The sequence below is a fragment of the Rhea americana genome, unplaced genomic scaffold (assembly GCF_003343005.1).
Source record: "Rhea americana isolate MKP2758 unplaced genomic scaffold, rheAme1 scaffold_331, whole genome shotgun sequence".
NCBI lineage: Eukaryota > Metazoa > Chordata > Aves > Rheiformes > Rheidae > Rhea > Rhea americana.
In genome coordinates this window covers 191,583-215,371 of record NW_028186459.1, presented here as the reverse complement: position 1 = coordinate 215,371, position 23,789 = coordinate 191,583, and the positions used below count along the sequence as shown (strand labels likewise).

At 45.9% G+C, this 23,789-nt stretch overlaps 1 protein-coding gene across 1 annotated transcript in view; it reads left to right on the top strand.

The window, feature by feature from the left end:
• EPHA10 (EPH receptor A10) overlaps nt 1-23,789 on the top strand; it is a 57,563-nt gene that overhangs the window by 3,085 nt on the left and 30,689 nt on the right. Inside the window, exons 2-3 of the mRNA XM_085311085.1 lie at nt 19,893-20,048; nt 20,960-21,301. Of these exons, the coding sequence (XP_085167211.1) occupies nt 19,893-20,048; nt 20,960-21,301 (498 nt within the window). The remainder of the gene's footprint in view (nt 1-19,892; nt 20,049-20,959; nt 21,302-23,789) is intronic.

The following is a 23,789-nucleotide window of genomic DNA, read 5'->3' as shown; positions in this document are numbered from 1 at the left end:
CCTCGAGGCTGGAGGGTCTCCGCCTCGAGGCTGGAGGGTCTCCGCCTCGGCGGCCGAGCTGCCGCAGCCCGCTCCGCCGCTGCTCCGAGAGCCCGGGAAGGGCTTGGCCTGCGCAGCGCCCTGCCCTGCCGGCGCCTCGCTGGCCCTGCCGGCGCCTCGCTGGCCCTGCCGGGGCCTCGCTGGCTCCCGGCTGCTCCCCGGGGGGCCGGCCGCCACCGGCCTGCCCGGGCCGTGCTGCTCCTGCCGCCCGCCTCCCACCCTGGCCTTGGCCGAGATGGCCGAGGACGGGTTGCTCCGGAGCCGTGTTTGTCTCTGGGTGTCACTGCCTGTCGTGGTGCTGTCTGGTCGCTCCGTGCATCTGAGCAGGGCCTTTCTCTGAGGTGGTGACAGCTGCGTAACCAAACCTTAGTGGGTTTCTTTCCACTCCCTGTGAGATGACCCTCTTTACTGGCAACTAGAGGCATCTGTTTACTCTTACCTTCCTTGCAGTTTGTGTTCAAGGATGGTTTTTGGTGAGAGCAGGATACGCCTGGGGAGCAAACCGTTTAGCAGGCACCCCGGGATGTCTGAGCATTCTCCAGATTGTAGCTCAGGCCCTGCTTTGTAGGTGCTTGCCCCCTTTCTTATCCTTTGAGCTTCTCCTTGACACCCTTTGGCTGAACTTGCAGCATGGGACATGCTGATCTTTAGGTTTGCCCTGTCAGCTGCCTGGGTGGGTTGCTGTGTGTTGAGGGAGCTCTCTAGAATTTGACCGTGTCTTGAGACAGGGGAAGTGCTGGGCTGAGGCTGGACTCTCGGGAGTTCAGTATAGCCAGGAGATTACCTGCCCCTTGCACCAGGAACCAGAAGATGCTACCACACAGATAAGGACCAGCCTGCTGTGGGCTCAGAGGCAAGGATTATTGCAATAAGATGTTGATTGAGGTTCCCCTAAATGTACATTGCCCATGGAGCATCTTCAGTCCAAGTACCCATTGGCATTCATTCTGCTGTGGAGCCCGTGACCTCTGGAGTGGCCTCCAGAGATAAAGTGTAGTTTTCTCATGCGTTTCTTCCAGATGTGGAAGGCTGCTGAGCTGCTAACACCTTCCACCAAACCAGTATTTCTTTGGGAAAAATATCCTGCCACATTCTCAAATCCTCAGGAAGAGTGAAGAACTGATAATGCTGTATTTAGGCTTTGTAACTTTGCATGATTGACTGATGCTTAGAGCTATGTGCATTWCATGGCTGGAGACCATCGTTTGTGGTTCTGCTCTAAAGCCGCTAAGCTTGCATGCTGATGCCCCCCTCTGCAAGGATAAGMTACTGCCCCTTGCTGAAGGTCATGTTAACCAGATAGAGAAAGCATTTGAGGCATTTGGCCAATTTGAATCCATGCCTAACTGATCAAAACTATGTTGTTGTTGGATGCTTTTATAAATAAGCACTGCTGCTGGAGTCCTTGTCATAATGAAGGAGACGAGGATCAAAGTTTGAGAAGGGGAGGTTAGCAGACAGGGTTGTGCTCAATTTTGAGCTGTTGTGGCAGAAGCAGAACTTAATCACAAAGTGGAGGATATGCAAGTCTTGTGGTTTTTTTTTCTTTCTTTCTTTCTTTTCTTTTCTTTTTCTTTTCTTTTTTTTTTTTTTTTTTTTTTTAAAAAAGGGGGCATTATTTCTTCCTGAGCTTATGAATCTGAGTTTGAATTAAATCACAAACCTAGCTTCCCTACAAGAGTGATTTAAGCATTGAGATCATCCTGCTACTGAGAACATTTGTGTCCTCACACTGAAATTAGGAGAGATGTAAAAAAGACTAATAGGATTTACAACATTGCTAATTACTGCTCCAATAAAGCCAAGCCTTTTTACGGTCCGTCTTTCTATATAGCATTATTTCTCTGGAGAAATCCCAGAGTACCTGACAGACATTCATGAATTTGCACGTTTCTGATGAATCATTTCACCAGTCATTGAAATGCAGCCATCTCCAGGGTGGAACTGAACAGCTTTAGCATCTGTTTAACATCTTCCCTCAAATAAGAGGAGAGTTTCTGTCACTGTGAATACATTTATACTGCTTTTCTTGTCTAATGTATATCTGTAGCCAGGTGCTGGTTTATGCTTACTGTGATCTTAAAACCTATTTCAGCGGATGCATAGTGGACAAGTGAAAGGTCCTATTGCACTCTGGAYGATCACCTGTCCATCCCTATTTTATTTTCAGTGGGCTTTTCAGCATTGATATGCTTTAACCCTTAATTTTACAAGACATGAACTGTGGCCCTTTCATTCCRTTTACATTGCAGTGTATTCCAAAAGCTTCTGTGTAAATGAAACCCTAATGTGGAGGATCTGCCTGACATTTGCGGTAAAGTTGTCTCTTCTGCTTCGTCTTCTCCATCCAATCCCTTGTAATATCTGCAAGGAGAATTTCAGCAAAGCCCAAGGTTAATATTTACCAGCCAGATCTGCTGCAAATGAGACAACTTCAACCAGACATTGAATTAATATGATGGAGACCATTTCCAAAAATAGCTGTCAGCCACTTTTGTTTGACAGAAACGTAAATTTGTGCTGTAGCTAAGTTTCCTTTTCAATTTATTTCCCCGTGGTTTTGACAGCAGCGTGGGAGCGGGCTGCACGTCCGCGTGCTGCTGGGCTGCGCCGGGGCTGCGGCGATGCCCCCGCACTGCTCTCGCTGGGCTGGGGTCGGCGGCTGCTTGGCAGCTCTCTTCCTCCAGCAGACTGATCTAATTATGGGGCTGCATCCCTCGCCTATGCGGGGATATTGCCGAAACCTATTTTAGGAAGGAAGCACAGTTTCTAATGCTTCGTCAGGATTTTTAAATTTTGTTTTAAAGTGGGTTTAGTGCTGGTAGAGGCACGTTAGGTTGGACACCCCGGGTGGCTCCTTGCTGCTGTGTGCTGCCGGGAGGGTGGGACCGCCAGCATTAAGTGGAGCTGCCTGGGAGAGAAGATGCAGCGTAAACAGGCCGGGTGAAGCAGGCAGTGAGCTCGTCCACGAGCAGCATCCTGCCAGTCATCGCTCCTTGTCCCGTTTGCTAGCAATGGAAAATGAAGGCGAGAGCTGCCCGGGGGGGGAGAGCCGAGCCTTGCTCCTGCTGTCGCCTGGCCCGCGGCGCGGGTCGGCACCTCCCGGCCTGAGGGCCGGAGGCTGCCTGGGTAAGAGATGCTGACGAGCACTCGCGTTAAATCAAGTGCTTGAACAAACGTTGCAGGCGACAGTCCCTAGAACGAGATCCCTGACACGAAGACCGAGCCGAACACAGGAGCGCACTGTTGTGGCAAGGGGCACCAGTGTCTGTTAATGACRTGAAAACCAAACGCGCTCTGATGTCAGTATGGAAATGGACCTAACATTAGCATAACGAGGAAGCAGGTGAAGCTCTGATTGACTTGCGTGGCACTAAAACCTTTGAAATGACGGCGTGTGATGGGGGGTGTTTGTGTTGTCTAAGTCAAGCCTGGCAGCAGAGGTTGGGCAGAAGCGCTGTGGGGGGATACCAGCTGTGTGAGCACTAGCTCAGATGGAAGGGTTCCCATCACAGAGCGATCTTTGGAATGCGTCGCTGTCCACAAACATGCTTTGCAGGGCAGAGTGGTACTCAGGCCTTCCCAAGGATGGGTGTTATTCTTCCGAAGATACTTGCAGCTTTTAAAAATGCGCTCTTGCCTACCTTGGCCTCAGAGCACCTGCTAAGGGCTTTTGATGGGGAGCTGCTAAACTATCTGAGCAAGAGAGTCCCCAATTTCCTTCCTGTATTTGTTTAACTTTTTCAGTGAGCTACTGTGCCAGCCTTGCACTTTCTCACTGAACAGGGTCTGGCTTTAGGGGTGTTCCTTCAAATGGACACGAATGCTCAGGTCTGCCCTTGGCTTGCACTGGTTCCATTTTACGGTCCAGATGACAGTTCAGAGGAGTAAGTGCATGCATCTTTATTATCTTGCACTAAGCACTGAGTTTTGCTGCTTTTCAGGGAAGGAGATCCTCACAAAAGAAGTCGCATCAGCAACTTGTTTGTGGCAACCTCTAGACACGAAGAGAGCTGCCAATGCCATTATAAGGAAACTCCTTGGTAATGTTAGCAACCATTGATACCAAATCTAATGCATGCCCAAAGCTGTGCAGTGGGCAATAAATAACTTCTTTGATCTATTATTGGATTCATCAGTAGCCTGCCGAAAAACAGAGGAAACTGGATCCTAAGTCTGCTCAGCTGATTAGGCTAGGATGTATTATTAATGGCTGTAATTGCCTGGTGAATCTAACAGTGTGCATAGTATAATTACGTTTTATGACAGCTTATAATTGTTGCTGTTAATGATGAGACAAGATCCGTGACAACACAGTCTGGATCCTGATGTAGCCCTTCACTGTTGCAGTTTTATTAACCCATTTTCAGGTCTCCCCTCACTTGTAATTTCTTACAGAAATGTGCCAGTGCAAAGAGAAACTCAACCAGTCTGTTTCCTTCTCTTCTGTCATCTCTTAGGCATGGCTTAGGTCTCACTTGGATGCCGCCGCTGTCCCTAGACCCTGCGGAAATCCAGTGCCCAGGGCCCTGTGCTGGGACCACAGCTCTCCAACATGCCCCCTTTTTGCCAAAGGACAGGACTTCAGTTTGCGTGGCCTCTCAGTCACCTCTGTTGCTGTTCAGCCTGCTCAGAGCTTGCCGCAACATGGGTGTGTTAGGGAGAGACAAAGTGATTAAGTTGAGTGAGGCTCCCTCATGCTGTCGTGTGTAAAGAAGGTCTAAAATGCAATCACTGGAGAGCACAGGAAGGGCCTGGTGAGGTTATGCAGTGCCTCTCTCCACCCTGATGCAAGATCAGTCCTCCTTGAAATTGCTTCTGGCAGGTGTTTGTTTATCCTCTTCTTAAAGCCCTCCAATGATGGAGATTTTGCTGCCTTTTCAGGCAGTCTGTTCCAGCACCTTACTTTCCTCTTTGTTTGAAAGGTTCTCCTAATGTCTAACGTAAATCTCCCATGTAGTAATTTAAGCTGATAACTTCTTGTCCTAGCCTCAATGAACAATAAGAACATTTCTCTCTTGGTAGATTGTGCCTTACTACAGATACCTCAGGAAAGTCAATATCTTTCCTGTGTTTCGCTTCTTCAATAGTGGGTGAACAAATGGATAAGCAAAGCCTTCAAAAAGATCATCCCACCTATTGTGAGTAATAGCTTTACTGAGAAAAACACAGCTTTAAATACTTTGAAATAAGAGCAGTTTCTTCTTTGCTGGCAGGCATTCCTTAGGTGTAAACTTGGTCAGCATTTTGAGCAAATTAAAAATGAGCTTTTTCTGTGAAAGATTTCAATCAAAATCCTTGATTTTTAATTTCCAAAGGGAAGTGCTAAACTAGGGAAAGTGCTTTTTTAAAAAAAGCAGTCTTTTCATTTGTGTCCCATTGTACCTTCCCCTTTTCTGCTTACCTTTTGCTACAGAGCATCACAAGATGAATGTGAGGAAAGAGATCGTTCTGATGTCTGACCTCCTAGCTTTACAGTTGTCTATCAAGACTTCCAAGAATGAGTGGGTTTAACACCTAATTTGCTTGCATCAGAAGGCAACATTTATGTCTCTTTCCTCCTTTGGGAAATAGAAATTATATCTTCCAGTCCCTCCATCCACTGCAGAGAGATAAATAGTTAGAGATGGAGAGTGGGCTGTGCCAAAGGTAGGAGCTGGGGAGGAGGCAGTGGTCAGGTAGTCCAGCCGCTTTGGCTTTGAGATTCTGAGCACTGGATCACAAAAGCTGTGGGCTGGTGATGCAAAGCAGGCAGTCACTCTTCTGGATCAAATAACTTTGGAAAGGTAATTTTTATTGGTAACAGTGCTGGCGGACTTTGTATGAGAGCAGGTACTGTTTGTCCATGTACCATGACTTGGTTAGGGATTGCTGTGCCCCAGCAGACACAAAGCTGGCACAAACTCTGTATGGTCCTTTTTGGCCYGTGCCTGGTCTCGATCACATTTCATTGCTTGGTGGTGCAGTTGTGCACAGACCCGGTGTTAGTGGTGAGACCACAGGCTGGGTGCAGGCGGACCGGGCAAGGACAGCGCTGTGCTGATGGCCCCCTTCCCTGGTCAGGCGAGGGGACGCTCCTGCTCGAGGAGCAGCAGTAAATCACAACACTCTCCCTTCCAGGATGTTACCATCCAGGCTTGATCGGCACCCGCTGAGGCAAGAGTGTTTCCTTGTCAAATTACATGCAAAGGTGAATTTAAAAAGCACAAAGCAATGGCCTGGCCTTGAGAGCTACTGACACCTTCTTTCTCTTRATGACAGGGGACTGTAAGCCAGGCTTGTGCCCTTGTAACTCTCAAGGGCTGTTTTGTTGGCCTTGCACATCAGCAGTTCTCTGCTGTTAAGAATGTGCAGTCAGGGATGCTGCTTCTGTGGCTGGAGGCTTACAGGTGCCTGCAAGTACAGCCCCTAGGTACAGACGAAGGTCCTGCTTACTGCAGCGTGGGAGGCATCTTTCGGGTAGCAATGCAAAGCATTAAGCTGGCCTGGGGTCCATCACCTTGTTCTAGGAATAGGTCACTTTAATTTGCTTGGTGTCAGAAAGGAATGAAGGAAAGCACCTGAAGACTATTTGAGCTGGAAACTTTGAGCAAGTTTTCTCCTTCTGGAAGGTATTCTTAGAGATTGAGAGCTCCACTAGTAGATGCTAGCTGAAAGTACTGTGGGCATTAAAATGGCAAATAGCAGCAAAAACCCCCCTCTAATGGCAGAAGCAGCACACAGACTGCTGGTATGAAGTGGAGGCTAGATTGGGTTACACTTTAATCCAGCATGCCTTGACCCACAGCTATAAAGGGGAGCGTGTGTTTTGGGGGATAGGAAGGGCGCAGATCATTTCTTGGCTGTCTGGTCTTGGGAAAAGCTAGAGAGCCAGAGATTTCAGCTGGAAGGGACTTYGATACCTCTTTCTCTTCCTTTGTTGTCATCTTCCCCAGAGTATTGCCACTGCCATGGTGTTTACTGCCTTTATCTGGAAGTTTTACCATCAGTGCACCAGTTCTTCTTGGTTGAATGCCTGTACTTGCTGCATCCTGGGACAGGGAATAGGACTCTCAGGTCCCTGTGAAGTGAGTCATTCAGGGCAAATGATTGCTAAGTCCCTACTGTCACATCTTTTTACATGCTTCCTGATGTAAAAAAGCATCCAGACCTTGATATAGCATAGCATTTGACATATCTGTCTTCCAGCTCATGCATATGTGCTTTGCATGGTCAGGACTTGCTCTTTTTGAGCATAAGCTCAGGAAGTGGGAAGTGGTTTGTGCAAAATGCTTTCCTGTGTGTTACGTGTGTTCCATCAAGGCATCATGCCACTACAGTATCTAGAGATGGAATRTAAATATTTCAATTGAAAATTAGAAATTTAGACTAATAATATTTTGTCATTTAGTGCAAAGATAGCTCCTGAAACCTCCRTTCTGCTTTTCCATTTAAATACAGAAAAAGGGGATCTGAACGTGTGATGCTTGGGGCTTTTGATTTCTTTCATCTTTTATACATTATTTTACAAACCTGCAYGTGCTTCTGGAGTTTATTTTATCTTCTGACTGATGCTGGAGTATTATGAATAATAAATTTATTTTTTCTCCTGGGATCCTTTGAGTTGCATAAAACGCTAGATTTTACTTCCATTCTTGATGCAGTTACTGGCATCCTGTGCTGATAYGCATGACCCTCATGGGGATAGTGCTGATGGATGGTTTTAGTAGCACTTGTTGGGGCTGGAGCCAAGCATACTGTGCCTGTAGCTGGGGGCGCACAGTTGGAAGGGGATGCAAAACAAGGGCCACCCATCAGGTGGAAGGGTTGAGGAAGAGGTTACCATTTTCCACTCCCCTCAGTAAATCTACGCCTGTTGCTGAAGGAATAACTGGTGAGAATTCATACTTCTGCTTCCTTTCTGAATTGTATTTGGTCTTTGTTTAGACATGCAGACCATGTCACTTTCTACTTCTGGATCTTGTCTTTCAGCAGAATATAGTTGCAGCATTCTTGTGACCTGAGCAGAGTACAATTTATAAAACCTGGAGGGATTTGTTCTGAATGAATTTTGAATATCCCCCTCCATCTTCCCATTAGCAGCCTCCCTGGAACCTATAATGCATTATGGTAACTGCCTCTTTCCATCAACCATACATACAAAATACTCTCATAAAATATGATTTCTCTTTAGTCTTTTTTTTTTTTGAGTAATGATCAGACTTGGTGATATGTATTATTCTGGATTGCATATTATATTACTGTATTACAGTGTGTCTGAAATAATTATGACTATGGAAATTGTGGCAGAGCCAGACACAAATTACCTTATGACACTTAATTTTAGAACAAACTACTTAGAAAATTACAAGCATCATAGTTTGTTTGCAAAATTCTTGTCAGGCTTAAGGTTATAGATACCTGGCTTCTAGATGGCCATATTGGTTATTCTGCTGAAATACAGGAGGAGGAAATACCTTGCACACAAGCAAGGGAGCTTTGCATGGTATAGTGCACTTGGCAGGAGTAGAGTATATTCAAGATACAAGTCAGTCAGTTCTTTGCATAGGAATAATTTGGTAGATGTACTAGGGAACTGAAAAAGACAACAGTAAATTGCAGTTGGCTCTGTTGATGTATCTGCTTTTGTCTGTCCTTGAGGAAAATTCCTGCATAAATAGAAATGGGTTTCTTTTCAGTAATGCTGTTGCACTGAATTTGAGCAAATGTGTTCTTCTAGATATTTGAAGACTACCGTACTAAATATGCTTGGGTATTTAATTTTCTTCTAGGCTAAATCATTCAATTTAATTTCCACTATTAAGAGGTCATTGTTGGAGATGCACAAAGATCTAGCCTCTGGACATAGGTTTTCATTTCAGTGCTCTTCGAATTATTTAACAAGGGCAAAAATTATAGAGTAGCATTATCCTAAAGGTTTCAGAGATGCTGGGAACATCTTGGACTATAAACTGTTGAAAAGTATTATTGAAAAACAGTTATTAAAAGAAAACTTTATTGTAGAAGAAAAACTACTTTTGAATTCTCTCCAGTGGCACAGACAGAAATATCCATTTTGACTCTTAAGGCACTGAGATAAGGGRAGCTGGAGATCCAGCACTCATATTGATCTCTCTTACATGACTTTGTCCCTCTTACACAGGCACAGAGATTGAACAAGATTTCTTTCTCTTCCTCACAGTGGGGCTCTGTAGCAATATTTTGCACTGCCTGCAAAATATTGATTACAGTTTTTGCAGTAAGACAAGGCAAGATTGCAAACCCAGCATGTAAGGGGAAGACAGGAGAGCCTGTGTTACCCAAGGACATTTGTTGACAAGGCGCTCTCAYCAGCTCAGGATAGACACCATTGAAGCTTTATTCTGTCTTTTTTTTTTTTGGTGTGTGTGCGCTTTTGGGGCAACTTGTCCTTGTCTGCATGCTGTTCTTGACAGCTCCCCTTCCAGGGACCTACACTACAACTGATCTTTCTGTTCAGAAAAGCAAGCAATAGCAGAGCATCAGGGAATGGTGCTTGCTGCAGTGACGAACAAGGTCTGAGGTAAGAGAGGCTTCAAAGTCTGTAACTGGGGTTTGATTTAACTATATGCTAAATGAAAAAGTGAGTTTTGTTGTTGCAAGCTTGCTGCTTGATAATTGCATTAGCTACACCCTCATCCTTGTATTTTTGTGAAACAGTGAAGGAAAGGCTCTTTCTTCTCCACACTGTTAGTGATTTTATGTATTTCATCATATCTTTTCCAAACTTAAGACATGATCTTATGGGTCATGTCTTTTCCAAACTGAGCAGCCCTAGTCTTCCAGGACCAACTCTGCATCTTCTGACAAAATACCTAGGACATGCCCTGGCTCGAGCAGATCTTTTGCTGCTGTTTTGTACTGGGAGATGATCAAGAGCTGGTCAGGGAGGGGGGAGCACCCTCAGTCCTGTGAGCAGGCTGCCCATGGTGGGCAATGCTGCCAGCATCTCACAACAGCGAACTCCGAGGAAGAGAGCAGGCATCACCCACCTGTCTTGCACCCACCCTGCTCCACAGGGAATGGGTGCTGCCACAGTAGCTGCTTAATCATCTTGTAAAGAAAGCACTTTAAATGATGTGCTTATCTGAGCAGAAAAKATGGTTCTGCAGAGGCTGGTAGTGTCCTTGAATATCTGAGCACTCAAGTTACCGCCTTTCTTTCCTTCACCTTCCTTGAGAAGACTTCAGAAGCTGGTTATTTAGCGATGCGTGGACCCGTGGTATTTCATGACTGGTACCAGGGTTAATGAGGAGCAGCTCAGCTCTTAGCTGTGGGTCAGGGCAAGAGCCTGGAAGATGAGTCAGAGTCCAGAAGATGACTTCTTTGGAAGCAAATTGATCTCTTGTGGCTTTCCTCCTAGCCCAATTTGTTCTTCAAAGAATTTGAACCTCGTGGAAATTGCCCCAGCAGCAGTAGTTGTTAATCGRGTTTGAGAGTTCGGTGTAACAGTTGCCCCTGTGGAGCTTGGGATGGGCAGTGCTGAGAAGAGGTGAACCAGCTCCTGTGAACCTGTGCCTGCACTTCCAGATCCTTGCTAGAGTAGTCAGTACAATTGCTGGTAGCTGGCAGCCAAACTATATATGAAATAGCTCCTATGAGAAATGACAGTGAGAACAATTTTGTATTTTATATGACCGATGATAAACTGAATTTGTAAAGACACAAGAAACTGATGTTGATACAGTGCTATTTACTAGTGACCTGTGTAGTCATGACCAAAGGACTTCTGTAGTGCTTGGGAAGGGCTGGTGTGCACCTTTAATGTGGCCTAATGTTACACTCCCCTSGGGAGGAGACACATCTATTCTTTGTGCTCCTGGAAATAAGGTCTGTGCACGTCATGCACAAAGGGCTCTGCATAGAGACCTGTGCTTTCCGATGGGAATGAGATGGCTTTTTAGTGTTTACTCTTGCTGTTGTGCACTGCTGCTTTGTTCTGTGAAGCAACCATTTCTTTCCACCTCTGGGGTGGCTGCGTGTTTCATTGCTGAGTAAAAGCTTTCCGGTAAGTGATAAGCAAAGTATTGCACAGCGTGCGAAGAGCTGCTTGACCTTCCCAGTGAAAGCTACTGTAGTGACAGTCAAGGAGACTGAGCCAGTGCTTTGGGTGTCCCACACGGGGTCAAGGAAACCAGCCACACGGGGTCAAGGAAACCAGCCACGGGGCATTTGAGGACTTGTGGATTCAGTGGTTGGTTTTGAGAAAACTAGCATATTCATGAAAGTCTGCTACAAAGGAAAATGATTCACAATTGCAGTATCACTAGAAGAAGTGAAGATAGGCTTTCACACATGAAAAAGCATTTAATATCTTTCCTTTTGTCTGTGATTTACGTCTCTTCTTGCGCTTTGTCAAGGGCTGGTCAGAGCAGTTAATCCTGGGGTCTTTCTGATGGGTGAGCAGCCCCTCCCTTTCCTGGTCAGTGCTGTAGGGGAGCAAATTGCACCCACSCTTGTGCTCTCTGCATGCACGGTGCCATCAAAACACCCCTGCTGGTGACAGAAACGGGTATGGTCCTTTCAGACAGGTACGAAGCTCTGCATAGGGCAGGAGAAAGGAGTCAAAAGCTGTGGAGAAGTGTTTTAATGTCCTGGAAATCTTTTAGGTTCCAGCTGCTCTGCCTTGTATGGCCAGAGGAGCACGGCAAGGAGAAGCTCTGGGGACCAGCCAGGCTCTGCCCAGCCCTTAGAGACCCAGTAAGATGGAGGGAACAGGGAGGAGCATTTTTAAGGCTAAGTTGGTCTTTTCTGCTGTTAATGTATCAGGTGCAAACTCCATGTATTGCTCACAGAGGGATGAAAGTAATGACTCTAGTTAGCTGGGTGTACAATTAATACTTCCCATGACATATGGTTTGTAAAATTTAACTACAACGTTGTAAGTAAAAATAAAAGCCTGGGAAAAGTGAGCCCTGAGGCCTGCAGAGAGATTCCAGCAAGGCGTGCGGGTGAGGCGTGAGCTGAGRGAGGCAAGGACAGAAGTGCTTGGGCGGGGGAGTGCTCCGGGCGCCTTTCCCGTGCGTGCCCTGTCCCGCGCTGCGCGGGGAGGGAAGCTCCGGAGGAAGAGCCGTGCTCAGGCCGCTGGGCTGGGCGAGAGGGGCGGGTTGCGTGGTGGCCGCGCGCGCCGGGGCGCGGGGGTCTGCCGGGGCGCGGGGGTCTGGCAAGCTATTATGTTAACAGGATTAGGAGGAAAGCAATCTGTTTTCTTCTCTGAACCATATTAAAGAATCCTCCTAGATTTAATGCATGTGAGACTTGCAAAGAGCAAATAAGTGGGGGAGAATAGGAAAAAAACAGGAAAACATTATATAATTATACACCCAGGTCCCATTATACTGTTTATGTTTAAAGCTATACCCTTGGATCTGAAATGAATCATATTAGCAAGCAGCTTTTCTGTTGTGCAGAAAGTGAAATAGGCATTTTTAGCTTTGAGTAGAAAAACTAAAACTTCTAGTTCAAAGCGAAGTTTTCTTATGGTCTGACTGTGTCAAAATGGGATTTATTTCACCTCGCTGCAGCAATACAACAGTTTCATCCTCAGCGAGGCTGATTTGAAAAGCAGCTTTTGGGACCTTTCTGGTCAGACTCTGAATTCAATGTTATAGCTTGAACTCATATCCTGAGAGCTCCCTGAGAATGGAAATGTCTAACGGGAATCCAGGAGTGGGTCCCAAAGCACAACGGCGTTCATGAGAAACCTGTCAAAGCGAATGTGCTGATCTGATTACATCTCAGAGCACGTGCAAGGAATGAATGAGCAATGAAGATGCAAAGGTCGGATGCTGTGCCACCCCCATATAGTTTCTTGTAGTAAAGTGTGTTGATACATACAGGAAATGTTAGTAGTATTTTCATTAGAAAGTGACGTCTCAGTGCTGTGAGGCAGATCTGGAGCCTTGGGACAGAGTAATTAGACTCTAATCTTCCAGATTTGAGGAAGAGAAGGAAGGAACTACTGGCRAAGGTGAGAGGAGATGGTTTTGGCTTTTGTTACTTTTGTGTAGGCGGGRTAAGAAATCCCAACGTGATCTTTAGAACATTTGTCCTGAAGTGCACCCCCAGGTAGGATCTTCTCCCTACAGGAAATGTTGATTCCRTTGCAGACTACAGGGCAGTCATTTTCTATGCGTGGCAGAGCATAGCATGACTAAAGCAGTGACAAAATAAGCATGTGTGTACATGCACACGTGTTCCAGCTACAGGGACGCGCAGGAAGTATATTTGATGCACTTTGATTTTTATATTAAAGTAGATCTGAAGTTGTCTGGGTTAAGTGACTTTRCCCCTAAACCCATGATATGAAGCAATTTCCACCTAGTATTTAATCTTCCATCTAGGTTCACTCTCTTAATAATTTATGCTAAGCTTCAGTATTTACTTAGATCTCAGCYCTCTCCTCAGAAAAATGATGAATGCTTTTTAATTAGAAGGCTCATAAGCTACTGGAAATGGGTTTTWTGTTTCACTAGACTCTATTGATTTGTCTGGGGCAGTGTCAGTGAACATTCCCATGCTTCTGCTCACATTTATCTGATAAAAACCCACTGCATAAATTACAAAACACTTTGAAGCTGATCCTGCTACAATATGCARAGCCAGTCAGGCACTGCACAAACGTGGAAAAGGGTGGAAGGTTTTACTGCTTCAGCAGAGAGTGGACCTGACACATCAACACGCCGTACAGGTGCAATAAAGTTATACGAAGAGGTGTGGTGGCTGAGTGGCCAGGGGCTGCATAGATGGGACAAACTTGCAGAGTGCCTGATCTGCCTCCCACTGTGGAAATAAAATTTGCTACTGCAATGTGTCTCTGTGCACAGACATTTTAACCTAGTGGACATGTGGTAGATCCAGCTCTTCCTCCTGCTATTCTATCTGCAGTATTTCTGCTGTTACCTCAGTGAGACAGCAACAGCAAAACAGCTGTGTGGCATCTTCTCCTTCCTCCAGATGTGCACTATCCCCGTGACAAGTGGCAGAGGTRGAATTTCCTTCAAACGTGCTGAGTTACAAGATGCCACTTCTGTTAGCTCACCTAGGCTTTCCACTCTTTTAAAGAAGATTGTCTTTTTCCTAGGAGACAAATTACTGCCAATGCAATTACATCCAGAGATGTGCTGCTTGGCTCTGCACTTGATAGGATTGCAAGCAGAAGCCTTGGATCTGCAGGAAGAATAAAGCAGGATGYTCTATGAACAGTAGCTTTACTTTATGCCTTAACCATTTCATGGCAGAACACTAATAACAGCAGTACCTGTACTTGATAGGCTTCTGCAATAGGATCAAGCCCTTTGTTTTCACTTAATTGAGAGCCAACTTTGTCTCCCAGGTCACTCATGCAGGGAGGTGGCATTGAGCTTTGAGGGCTAACCACTGGCACTGGATGTGAAGAGATGGGGAAGAAGCATTGCTCTCCAGTGCTTCACGCTGCAGAGCCTTGGGTTTGCAGGCCCTACATACCTGTGGATTGTATATAACTTTGGCTGTGCTTGTGTGGTTTTTTTTTTTAATGTGTGTGTTCATATCAATAAGCAGGACATTTGCAGCAGAAAACCGGGAATCCTTAAGGGTCAACTTCTGTCTTTGATCAGTCAACATGCTGACTGGACCTCCAGAGACGTAGTCCAATTCTTGGTCCTACTTGACTTGTACGACTTTGTGCAAATAGTGTAGCTGTTCTGTCTCAGTATTCCTTCTTGCTAAGTGTGGTTAATGTTTCCATACTTCAGAAAGAAAACTGATGTTAAATTAATTGTTTGAAGTAGTCAGCTGTTGCAATGATGGGTATTGCATGTGTGCAACATAAAAAGCTGCTGACCAGCTGGTAAATACAGCAAAGGGTGATTAATTACTTTATTTTACTGCTGCATGCAAAATTTTGGCCATGCTTCATTTGAACAGCAACTATGATCAACTCTGAGCCTATATCCTGCAGTCAGGTTGTCCTGCTTGATGCACTTACAGTGAGTCACTTTTAATGACTGTTCATTGATTAACAAGATAAACCTGCTCAAACTCTGCCTTTTTACCAATAAATCAGGATTTCAGCCAGGGATCTCACTTGCCATTTTTTTAGGCAAAACTTGTACACTCAGCAAACTGCAGCTTAGAAAATATTTTGCTCCTTCCTGATGAAGGAGCAACTTTATCCCACCCCTTGGAGTTGTGACTCAGAGACCAGAAGTGTTATGCCTAGGAGACATTGGTGGAAGAATCTAGCTGGCAGGCTTCATGGTGCTGTGAGATGAAGATGTCAGTGTTGTTGGGGAGGGAAAATTAAAGACATCCCGTGACAGTCTGACTAGGCTACCATGCATTTTTCAGCTCCGCTTCCTTAATTGCTCCTACTCTCCCTATGGAAAAGGTTAGACATGAAAGTGGATGTTGTTTTCTTCTTTTGATAGAATCATCCTCTGTTGTCCAAAGAACTGCAGCAGATGTGTATGTAAGAGAAGAAACTTCCCACGGGTGCATCATGCCAGGTTGTCTGCGGAGCTGCAGCACAAATCAATGTTGCTTGTTCTGCTACTGGTTTGATTGTGTGCTTACAGTGTTATTACAAGAAGGGAACATGTGCTCTCCCTGTCAGTGAAATGAATAAGAAATGTGTGATGAACAGGTAGTAGCTTKTGTGAACACATGTGATGGAGCTGGAGAGGCAGTTAATGTGATCTGACCTGCCCAGCTGTTTTTCTTTGGCTCTAGAATCATGTATCATTGAATTTTATTTAGTGAGTTGTGGTAGTATCAGAGGGCAAGAAATAGAATGGAGAATGGAGTACAAAAAAGTGTACAAAAAAGATTTTCATTCTATAAATTGATAGACTGATTTTGAGAGCTGTCATTCCTACTGGAAAAATTGGCATTGCAGAATAATAGGGATACCTAAAACAGCTGGGGACCAAGAAAAACGCTTCTAGGATGAGATGGAAATGTGGGAGTTTATCTGAGAAAAGAACTTGAGATACGCATATGATCTATCAAATGTTCCCTCACCTGAGTCCTGGAGCAGTTATGAAGCACAGTCAAGGATTAGACTGAGCAGCAGACGCCCTACAGGCCTCTCACCTTGCACAGCGTCGTGGTGCCTGTGTTTCTGGTAAATGCAAACAGAGGCATTTCATACGGTTGTTAACTGACATACGTTCTCTCAGACACTTTTGCAAACGTCCAGGTATTAGAAAACAGGGAGGAACAGCCTGAAAGATGCTTCTGTTTGAAAATGTGCAGTTTCCTACAATGAGATATCAAATTTGTGTAACTATCAGGCTCGCCTTTAAATCGGAGGTATGGCAGCAGTATATTTTCTGATTTTATTGCTCAGGTCCCATCAAGTTTGTAAACAAGATTGGTTTTTCTGTTCTGCCTGACAAAGGATATAAGCGGGAATCTCGCACCAGTGTTCAGATTTTGATGCCGTAACGAGATAGGTTTCTCCCCGTGGGGATGGATAGGCTTTAACGGAAACTGCAGCAGACGGGAGGCTGGAATCGACGTGCGGTACCAAGGCTCGTGAGACCTCAGCCTGTCTCGGGGCTGTATTGCAAGGAGACCAGACCTGCACTGGATTTCTCGGCAGGCAGCAATTCTCCCGGCTGCCTTTGGCTTCATGGATAAGCGCGTGTTCTCTGGCAACACGAGTCCCAGCCTGTGGCGTCCCGTCTCTAGCTGCAGAGCCTGCTACAGAATGCAGTGTCTACAGCTGCGGTCCTTGCCCGACAGCGAGGTTGGCCACGTGCGGGGTCACAGCTCTGTGTGCGTTCTTGTCACCCCCCCGCAGAGTCTGAAGGAAATGCTTAATTACTCAAGGAAGTTTAAGTGTCCCTCCCAGCACATCTAGAGGCTCTTCCTCTCCAAAATGGACACCATAAGTATTCAGCTTGCTGTATGCGACTCTTCGTATGAGACCTTGAGGGCCTAAAATCTTGTGCTGGGTTTCTGCGTTGAAATTTGGCTTCCTTCCCCACTGCTGTGGGACGTGCTGTGAGGTGCCCGTGCTGTTCTCCCCACAAGTGATGGTGCATTGTGCACCACATGCTTTGGGATCTCCAGCATGCCACTGGTTATATTTCTGTAGGGTGTTGTGGTYAGTACTGCCTAGCTGAAGAAAAAGCAAGCCAAATATGTCCCTATTGTATTAACTTAATACTATTTTTTTTCCTCGTTTCTCAAATATAAAGATGGAAGTGTTGGAAGTAATTTAAACACTTGCTGCTTTTTTGTTTCCTCCAGCCCTCTAAGTAGGGGATGACATTTGCTATACATAGTGGAACACTGTCTTAATCTTACTTCTCTGTAGCATTTGTCAAGCCAGTGCTTTTAAAGGTCAGCTTCATCTGGRACTTGAGGCATGCAGCCTCTAAAATGGGAGAGGTGAATATAAACCTGCTGGCTGTCCAGTCCCACACTGGCCACAGCTGCTGCTAAGAGTTTGCATGATTCAGGAGGAGATCTAGATTCTTTCTAGAGCTATGTAGCTTCCTGGCAATACCTGCTCCAGCACTGGCTGGGAGAGGGGCCGGGCAGCCAGCTCCAGCTGTACGGGGATGTTGACAGCTGCCGAAGGTGTCTGGGTCCCACCTGCGGCCAGAGAGTGATGGGAGCTTCTGGGATTGGGTTCATCTCACCCAGCACGAACATCCCAAATGGGTCAGGCATCCTGCGCCCTGGAAGTGCTGMGCAGCTCCAGCACTGCCTGGGGTGCCAGTGCCCAGCTTGGTCACCATTCCCTGCGCTGTCGCTGCTGAAATGCAGTCCTTGCCCTCTCCAGCAGCACTAGGAACCACAGCCAAGAGGAACCTAGGGAACAATCTGCTGATTTTGATTTTCCCATTTTTAAAAGTTGTCTTAATTCTGTTTTAACAGTTAAGTGTTCTATTTTACTATAGAAATGTAACATGGAGTCTACATCTGTTGGGAGATAGCATTGTTTCTATCCCAGATACAAAGAAGTCTCTTTTTACTCCTTGTACATGACTGAAATAGGCTTGTGGAGGCCAAATGTTTTGCTTTTTACCAGCTTTGTCTGTATTTGGTGCTCTTTAAAGTCATGTGGCATGTTCCCAGGGGCTAATCCAKCTCTACTGCTGAGGAGCGTTTTCCTCCCCACCCTCTCTGCCCATGTACCTAGCATCAGGGATCCTGTGTGGCCAGAAACAAGGCTTTTAGGTAACTGTTGAAAGGATGTATCCAAAATATAAAAAAACAGAAATCTCCAGAATGCTTGGCTGTTCTCAACTCTGCCAAGCAGCTGTGCATCTGTGTGCCAGCTGCCAGGGGGCAAAGGGGCCGCCGGAGAGTGCGGACCTCAGGGACAGTGCTGTGTTCCCTCTCCATGTGTAGTTACAGGGCACTGAGAATCTCCAAAGGCCTTGTGGTAGGTAAAGTAATGTCTCTAAATGTTTGCCGTTTTCAGCATCCCATGCAAGAATCCTATMCACCACTGAGGCTATATGTCTGGTACTTTGTCCTAAGATCACAACTGTAGCTGCCAGTTTTATATCGTGCTAAAAATTCATGAACTGGTGTGCACTGGAATAATCTGTAAAAGGAACAGGCTGAGCAGCCAATTCCTTAAAAATGAAAAAGGAGGGGGCTGCTGTAGTGGAGCTGTTCATCTAGGAAATTGAGAAGTGATTAAGTTTAAATATTCAGGGAGCTGATTAAGGGCTGRTGAAGGGGTAGCAGTCAGCAGCACCACATCAAGAAGATGAAGCAGCCAAGCAACACATGAGTTCTTCTGTAGGGCTTGAAATCCAGCTGAGACAAGCGCGGTGCTTCTCCTGTTGGCTCTCCTGGGAGTAAATGGAGCTGCCCAGCCCCAGAAGAAGCGATGGCTTAAGACTGCTGTGCAGGCAAGGCAGGAAGTGCGTGCGGCATGCCTGCCCCAGCTCTTACGGGAACATCTAGCAATGACAGGCACATGTTTGTTTGCAAGCTGCTTTTTTTTTTTTTTTTTTTTTTTTCCCCACATCTTTTAGGGTCAAACTGAAGCTATTGCAAACTGCTTTTTAGAGTTTTACAGCCTCTTTTTGCTTTTGCAAAATGATGTGGCTTTCCTTCAGAATTAGCTCCTGGGTATTGTGCTAGCGGGATTGCTGTTAGGCTATGTGCTGCTTGTGGTAAAGATCAAGCAAATCCTTGACCAGACTGTGAATTACTTGTTTGTTTGAATATCAAAGACACYTTTCAAAGGATAAAGGAAGACAGCATGTCACCTATAAAAGCAAATTTATGCTACTATTGTTTGACTTCAGTATGCTACCTCACTGCTTCTGCTCTGTYATCTGCACTGATAAAGCCACAGCTGCCAGTGACACAGCCTTGTGGCTTGGGCCCATATGTGAAACTCTAGTGACTGGTGAGGTCTTTTACTTCTCCTTTTTCAATATTCCTTTCCTTTTTTTGGTTGTTGCTGAGTCTTGTGGCTGTTCCCACTGAACCATGTGTTTTCCATTTCCTGCATCTTTCTGCAGCCACTTCTTCCTCCATGTCCTTCCGTGTCCTCCAGCTACCTCTTGTGTTGCTGCACGTGGTAGTTGATGTCTAACCATTCTCTCCAGCACCTCCCCAGGCCCTGGAAAGTCATAGAGCCTGGAACTCAGTGCAAAACTGCAGCATTAAAATGTCCTTTCTGAGTCAGACTGGAGGGCCACCTTTCTTGGTGCTAGGATCACAGAGATGCTCAGACAAGATAGCTTGGAAGGTGATATCCTTTGCCTGTCATTGGCTGGCAGATATCCCAGGAAACAAGGAGGTGAAGTCATTAAACATATCCTCCAGTCTGTTTGTGATGTTATTTCCATAACTCCCTCTTTCTGTCTTTTCAGCTTGCCTTCCTGGATTTTACAAGCTTTCCCTTCGTCTCCCTCTCTGCTCTCCTTGCCCTGAGCACAGCTTCACACATGAAGAAGCCTCCACATTCTGTTCATGCCAGAAGAACTACTCCAGATCCCCGTCAGACCCACCATCTGCCTCCTGCACACGTATGTCTTGCTGAAATGCCAGTTCTTTGTAACAAGCAAGAAAATGGGGATGCAGACAGTACTGCTGTCCTGCATGAGTCCTGCAGTGCAGAATGGAGCGAGGTGCCTGRGAGGTTGTTAGCCCAGGCACAGGTACATGGGCCACTACTATTAGAATATGCTAGCCCGTGGAAGCCTGTGCATGCTTGTCCTTGGGAGGTCCTACCTGCACAAGGACAGTACCACAGTAAGGAGAGGATGGAGGGATGGTCCTTACTCTGCAGAGCTCGCAGCCTGAGATTATAATGCTGAAATCTGATGAGATGAACATGCCACGAGGCTTGCAGGCACTCCCCAGTAAAACTAGGGCACAGTCACTTAGTCAATATGGGAATTCACTGATTTTAATTAAATGGCCTCTAGTTAATTAGATTGGACCCTGRCTACTGTAGTGATGGATACCACAGAACTGCCTGCACAACAATAGGAAAATCTTCTGATTTGCCTGAGAGCGTCATGGCTGAGAAGTGTCTGAGCAAGAGGCTTGGCTCCAGGCTGTTTTGTAGCCAAATCTCAGCTTGAGCTGAGAATGTGGCTGGCAGAAGCGAGGACTGTATGGAGCAGCTACCAGGACAGACTAGATACTTCTCAAGCTTTAATGCAGGTTGCTTGTTTTTATGTATATAATGTTTTTTTCAATGTGGATCCTCCATTCTGTATTCCTAGCCCATGCTGCATGCCTCAGAGCATGTTTGTGYCTCTTTGTGCTCCCATATGCTTTGTCGTTGCCTGAGCACTAGTCTCTCTTGCTCCATCATCTGTGTCTGTGTTCTGCTCTTCTAGCTGCAAAAGGCCTATTTGCCCTGCCTTCCTCACACAGTATTTGGCAGTTCCCAACACCCATACAGTGATGCTGCCTCTTCTGGTTCCAGGTCCACCATCTGCTCCAAGGAACCTGGTCTACAGCCTCAAGCAATCGACTCTGGTTCTGGAGTGGAGTGCCCCTGCGGACTTGGGTGGTCGGAGCGATGTCACGTACAGCCTGTGGTGCAGCCGGTGCTTGGAGGCACTGCAGGGGCGGTGTGAGCAGTGCGGCAGCAGTGTGGGTTTTGTGCCACAGCAGACAGGACTTGTGGACCGGACTGTCACCCTGGTGAACTTGCTGCCGCATGTTAACTACACCATCCGAGTGGCAGCCATCAATGGTGTCTCGGACGTCAGCCCATTACTGAAGCAGCAGTATGCTGAAGTAAACATCTCCACTGGCCTTACAGGTATGGGCTACCTCAACTGCGCTTCCTTAGCTATCCTCTGCCTTTTCTGTTCCTGTGGTCTCAGGCTCTGTACTTATGAGACTTGGAAGTATGGTGAGGGGTGGGTAGGGAGCATGTATGGCTTTGAATTACCTGAAACTACTGCAGTGAGCAGCTTGTGWGACCCAACAAAGTGCAGGTGCAGTCAGTGCAAATCAGCCGCCAAACCCACTCTCCAAAATATAGCAGGAAGCTTCATCTTCTGCTTTTTCTATGAGTCCCAACGAACGCCCTGTTGGTTGCCTGGATGTGTRCAGCTGAGCAGCAGGCTGCAGAGGTGAGCACTGCTTTCTAGACAGCTGCTATTTAATACAAGTGGCTGTTGAAATTAGACCAATGCCTCACACCCATTTTTCCAAGAAAATGTGCTCGTGTCACGTTTTTGGTGTATTAGTCTGTTCTGGTGTGAGTTTTGTGGYTTTGCTGAAAGGATGTGGTTTATAAAGCATGTGTGACCATAGTCTTGGGACTCTACCTGTCCAGAGTCCTGGAAGTATCCTAGTATGTCTCCTTTTGCACCCGTGTTAGATTCTTGGCTGCTCAGTGATGAGGATCAATTACAGATAGAAGGGAAGAGGTGGAGACCCATCTACAACATTCTCAAAGTGGTTTTAATTGGTCCTATGGAGAAAATAGGAGTTTGGTGTGTTTGGAAAAGCCTGTGGCTCGGTTTTCTGTGTGGCACTTGCTCCCTGGTATGTGAACCTGTTAACTCTCATTGTATTGTGCTGGCTTAAAGCTATTCAACAATTGGACAACAGTGGAGTATTGTGGCAGTGATGCTCTAAGAAACACAACCTCTGGTAAAGAGATGATCAGATTACAGTTTGGATATATACATCACAAAAAACATCTTCAAAGAAACAGCATTTTTAGCCCATTCATAAGAAAAACTCCTAAAAATAGAATGATTCAGATATTGATTATCCTTTGGAAATGGAAACTTTGATTTCATCTTTTTCTGTGCTGTTCTGTGACACAATTTCATACTGTAAGTGTCTGTTTCTATTTTAGGCATCATGTTTCTGTTTTCTTACCATGGGGAGAAGCAGGCATCCACGCTGTGTGCACAGGCAGAGCCCTTGGCAGGCTGGAGAGGGGTTTGTTCTCTATTCAGTTGTTAGCTATGCCTAAGGAAAATCAGCTCTGGCTTGTTGTGTCCTTGTCTATTCCTCTGTGGTTACATTATTAATTTGCATGAAAACCCTTTGCCAAGCCACAGTTAATGGAGACAGATGATCCTCACGTACCTCTTGGCAGGAATTGGCCAACAGTTTCATCTGAAGAGATTAAACTTTGATCTTGTTATAAATAATATTCCCACCACATGATCAAATGTTTTTGTGTGTGTTGCTTTCTCTTTCCTCGTATAGTAATTTTTATGAATCTGTTCTGTGGATGCTGTGCCACAGACTGCTCTTCAGTGGAGGTGTCACTCCTAATTAGGATCTTTGCTGTTCGTGGATAGATACCACTCTGGGAAGATCTTCTATTTCCTGAGCTCAGGTTAATCCTTATCCCAAGTCAGGCAGGTGAATGACTCGATCCTGAAATGGAAGAAGTCAGATTAGTCCCTTCTGGGAGCTGCTGTGGATGCACATGGTGCTACAAAGGTAACAAGGACTGTGTGTCCTAGCCCCTCGCAGGGCACTGCATGAGCAAGTTCTCTTTGCCATCAGAAATAAACCTTTCTTGGCTCTGCAGAAGAGATTTGTTCCCTGTGCTGCGCTGCCTCTCCCGGGCTGGTAAGACACCCTTCCACAGCTGACAGCTTGCCAAGTGCAGCAGCACCGATCTGCTTGCAGAGTCAGTGTACAAGCTAGGATGGGGTGGGCTTTTGCTCAGAGACTGCATCCTTGCCTGGGGAGCTTCAGTGCTGTTTCTGTAGCCTTGGACAGAGTAAGGGCAGCAAATGCTTGGCCTGTTCTATAGGGGCTGAAGCAACAAGTCCATAATATCGACACATGCCTTAACTGTAAGTGTATTTAATACAGCTTTTCTTCTGGGTATATGGGGATCTCAGCCCCTTACTCAACACTGTATACTCCTAAAGGAATTGAAATGCACATAAAGAGTATGGCATAATTAATTTTGTAATCTGCTCAAAATCAATGTCTCTTGTCAAGCTGACAAGTTTCTGGATGCAGATGGTGATACAGAATTAGCTGAGCAGCTGAGGTTCCAGCACAGTTTGGGAAGTTTCTTGAAATACTTGAGACACAATCCCAGATGTAARATATTTATCAAGTGGATGGAGTGAGTGGAATTGCTGGGCTGGAACTGCTRCTTTTGTTCTTTTGCTCTTTCTGCAGATTCTAAGGTGACATAATCTCTCTTACTTTGATACAATGTGTWAAAAATGACAGTGATAATTAACTTGTGCCTATCAGCAAAGAGGGAATAAAGGTCATCTCTTTAGTGTGTGGTGTGCCTGTAATACCCCTCTAAG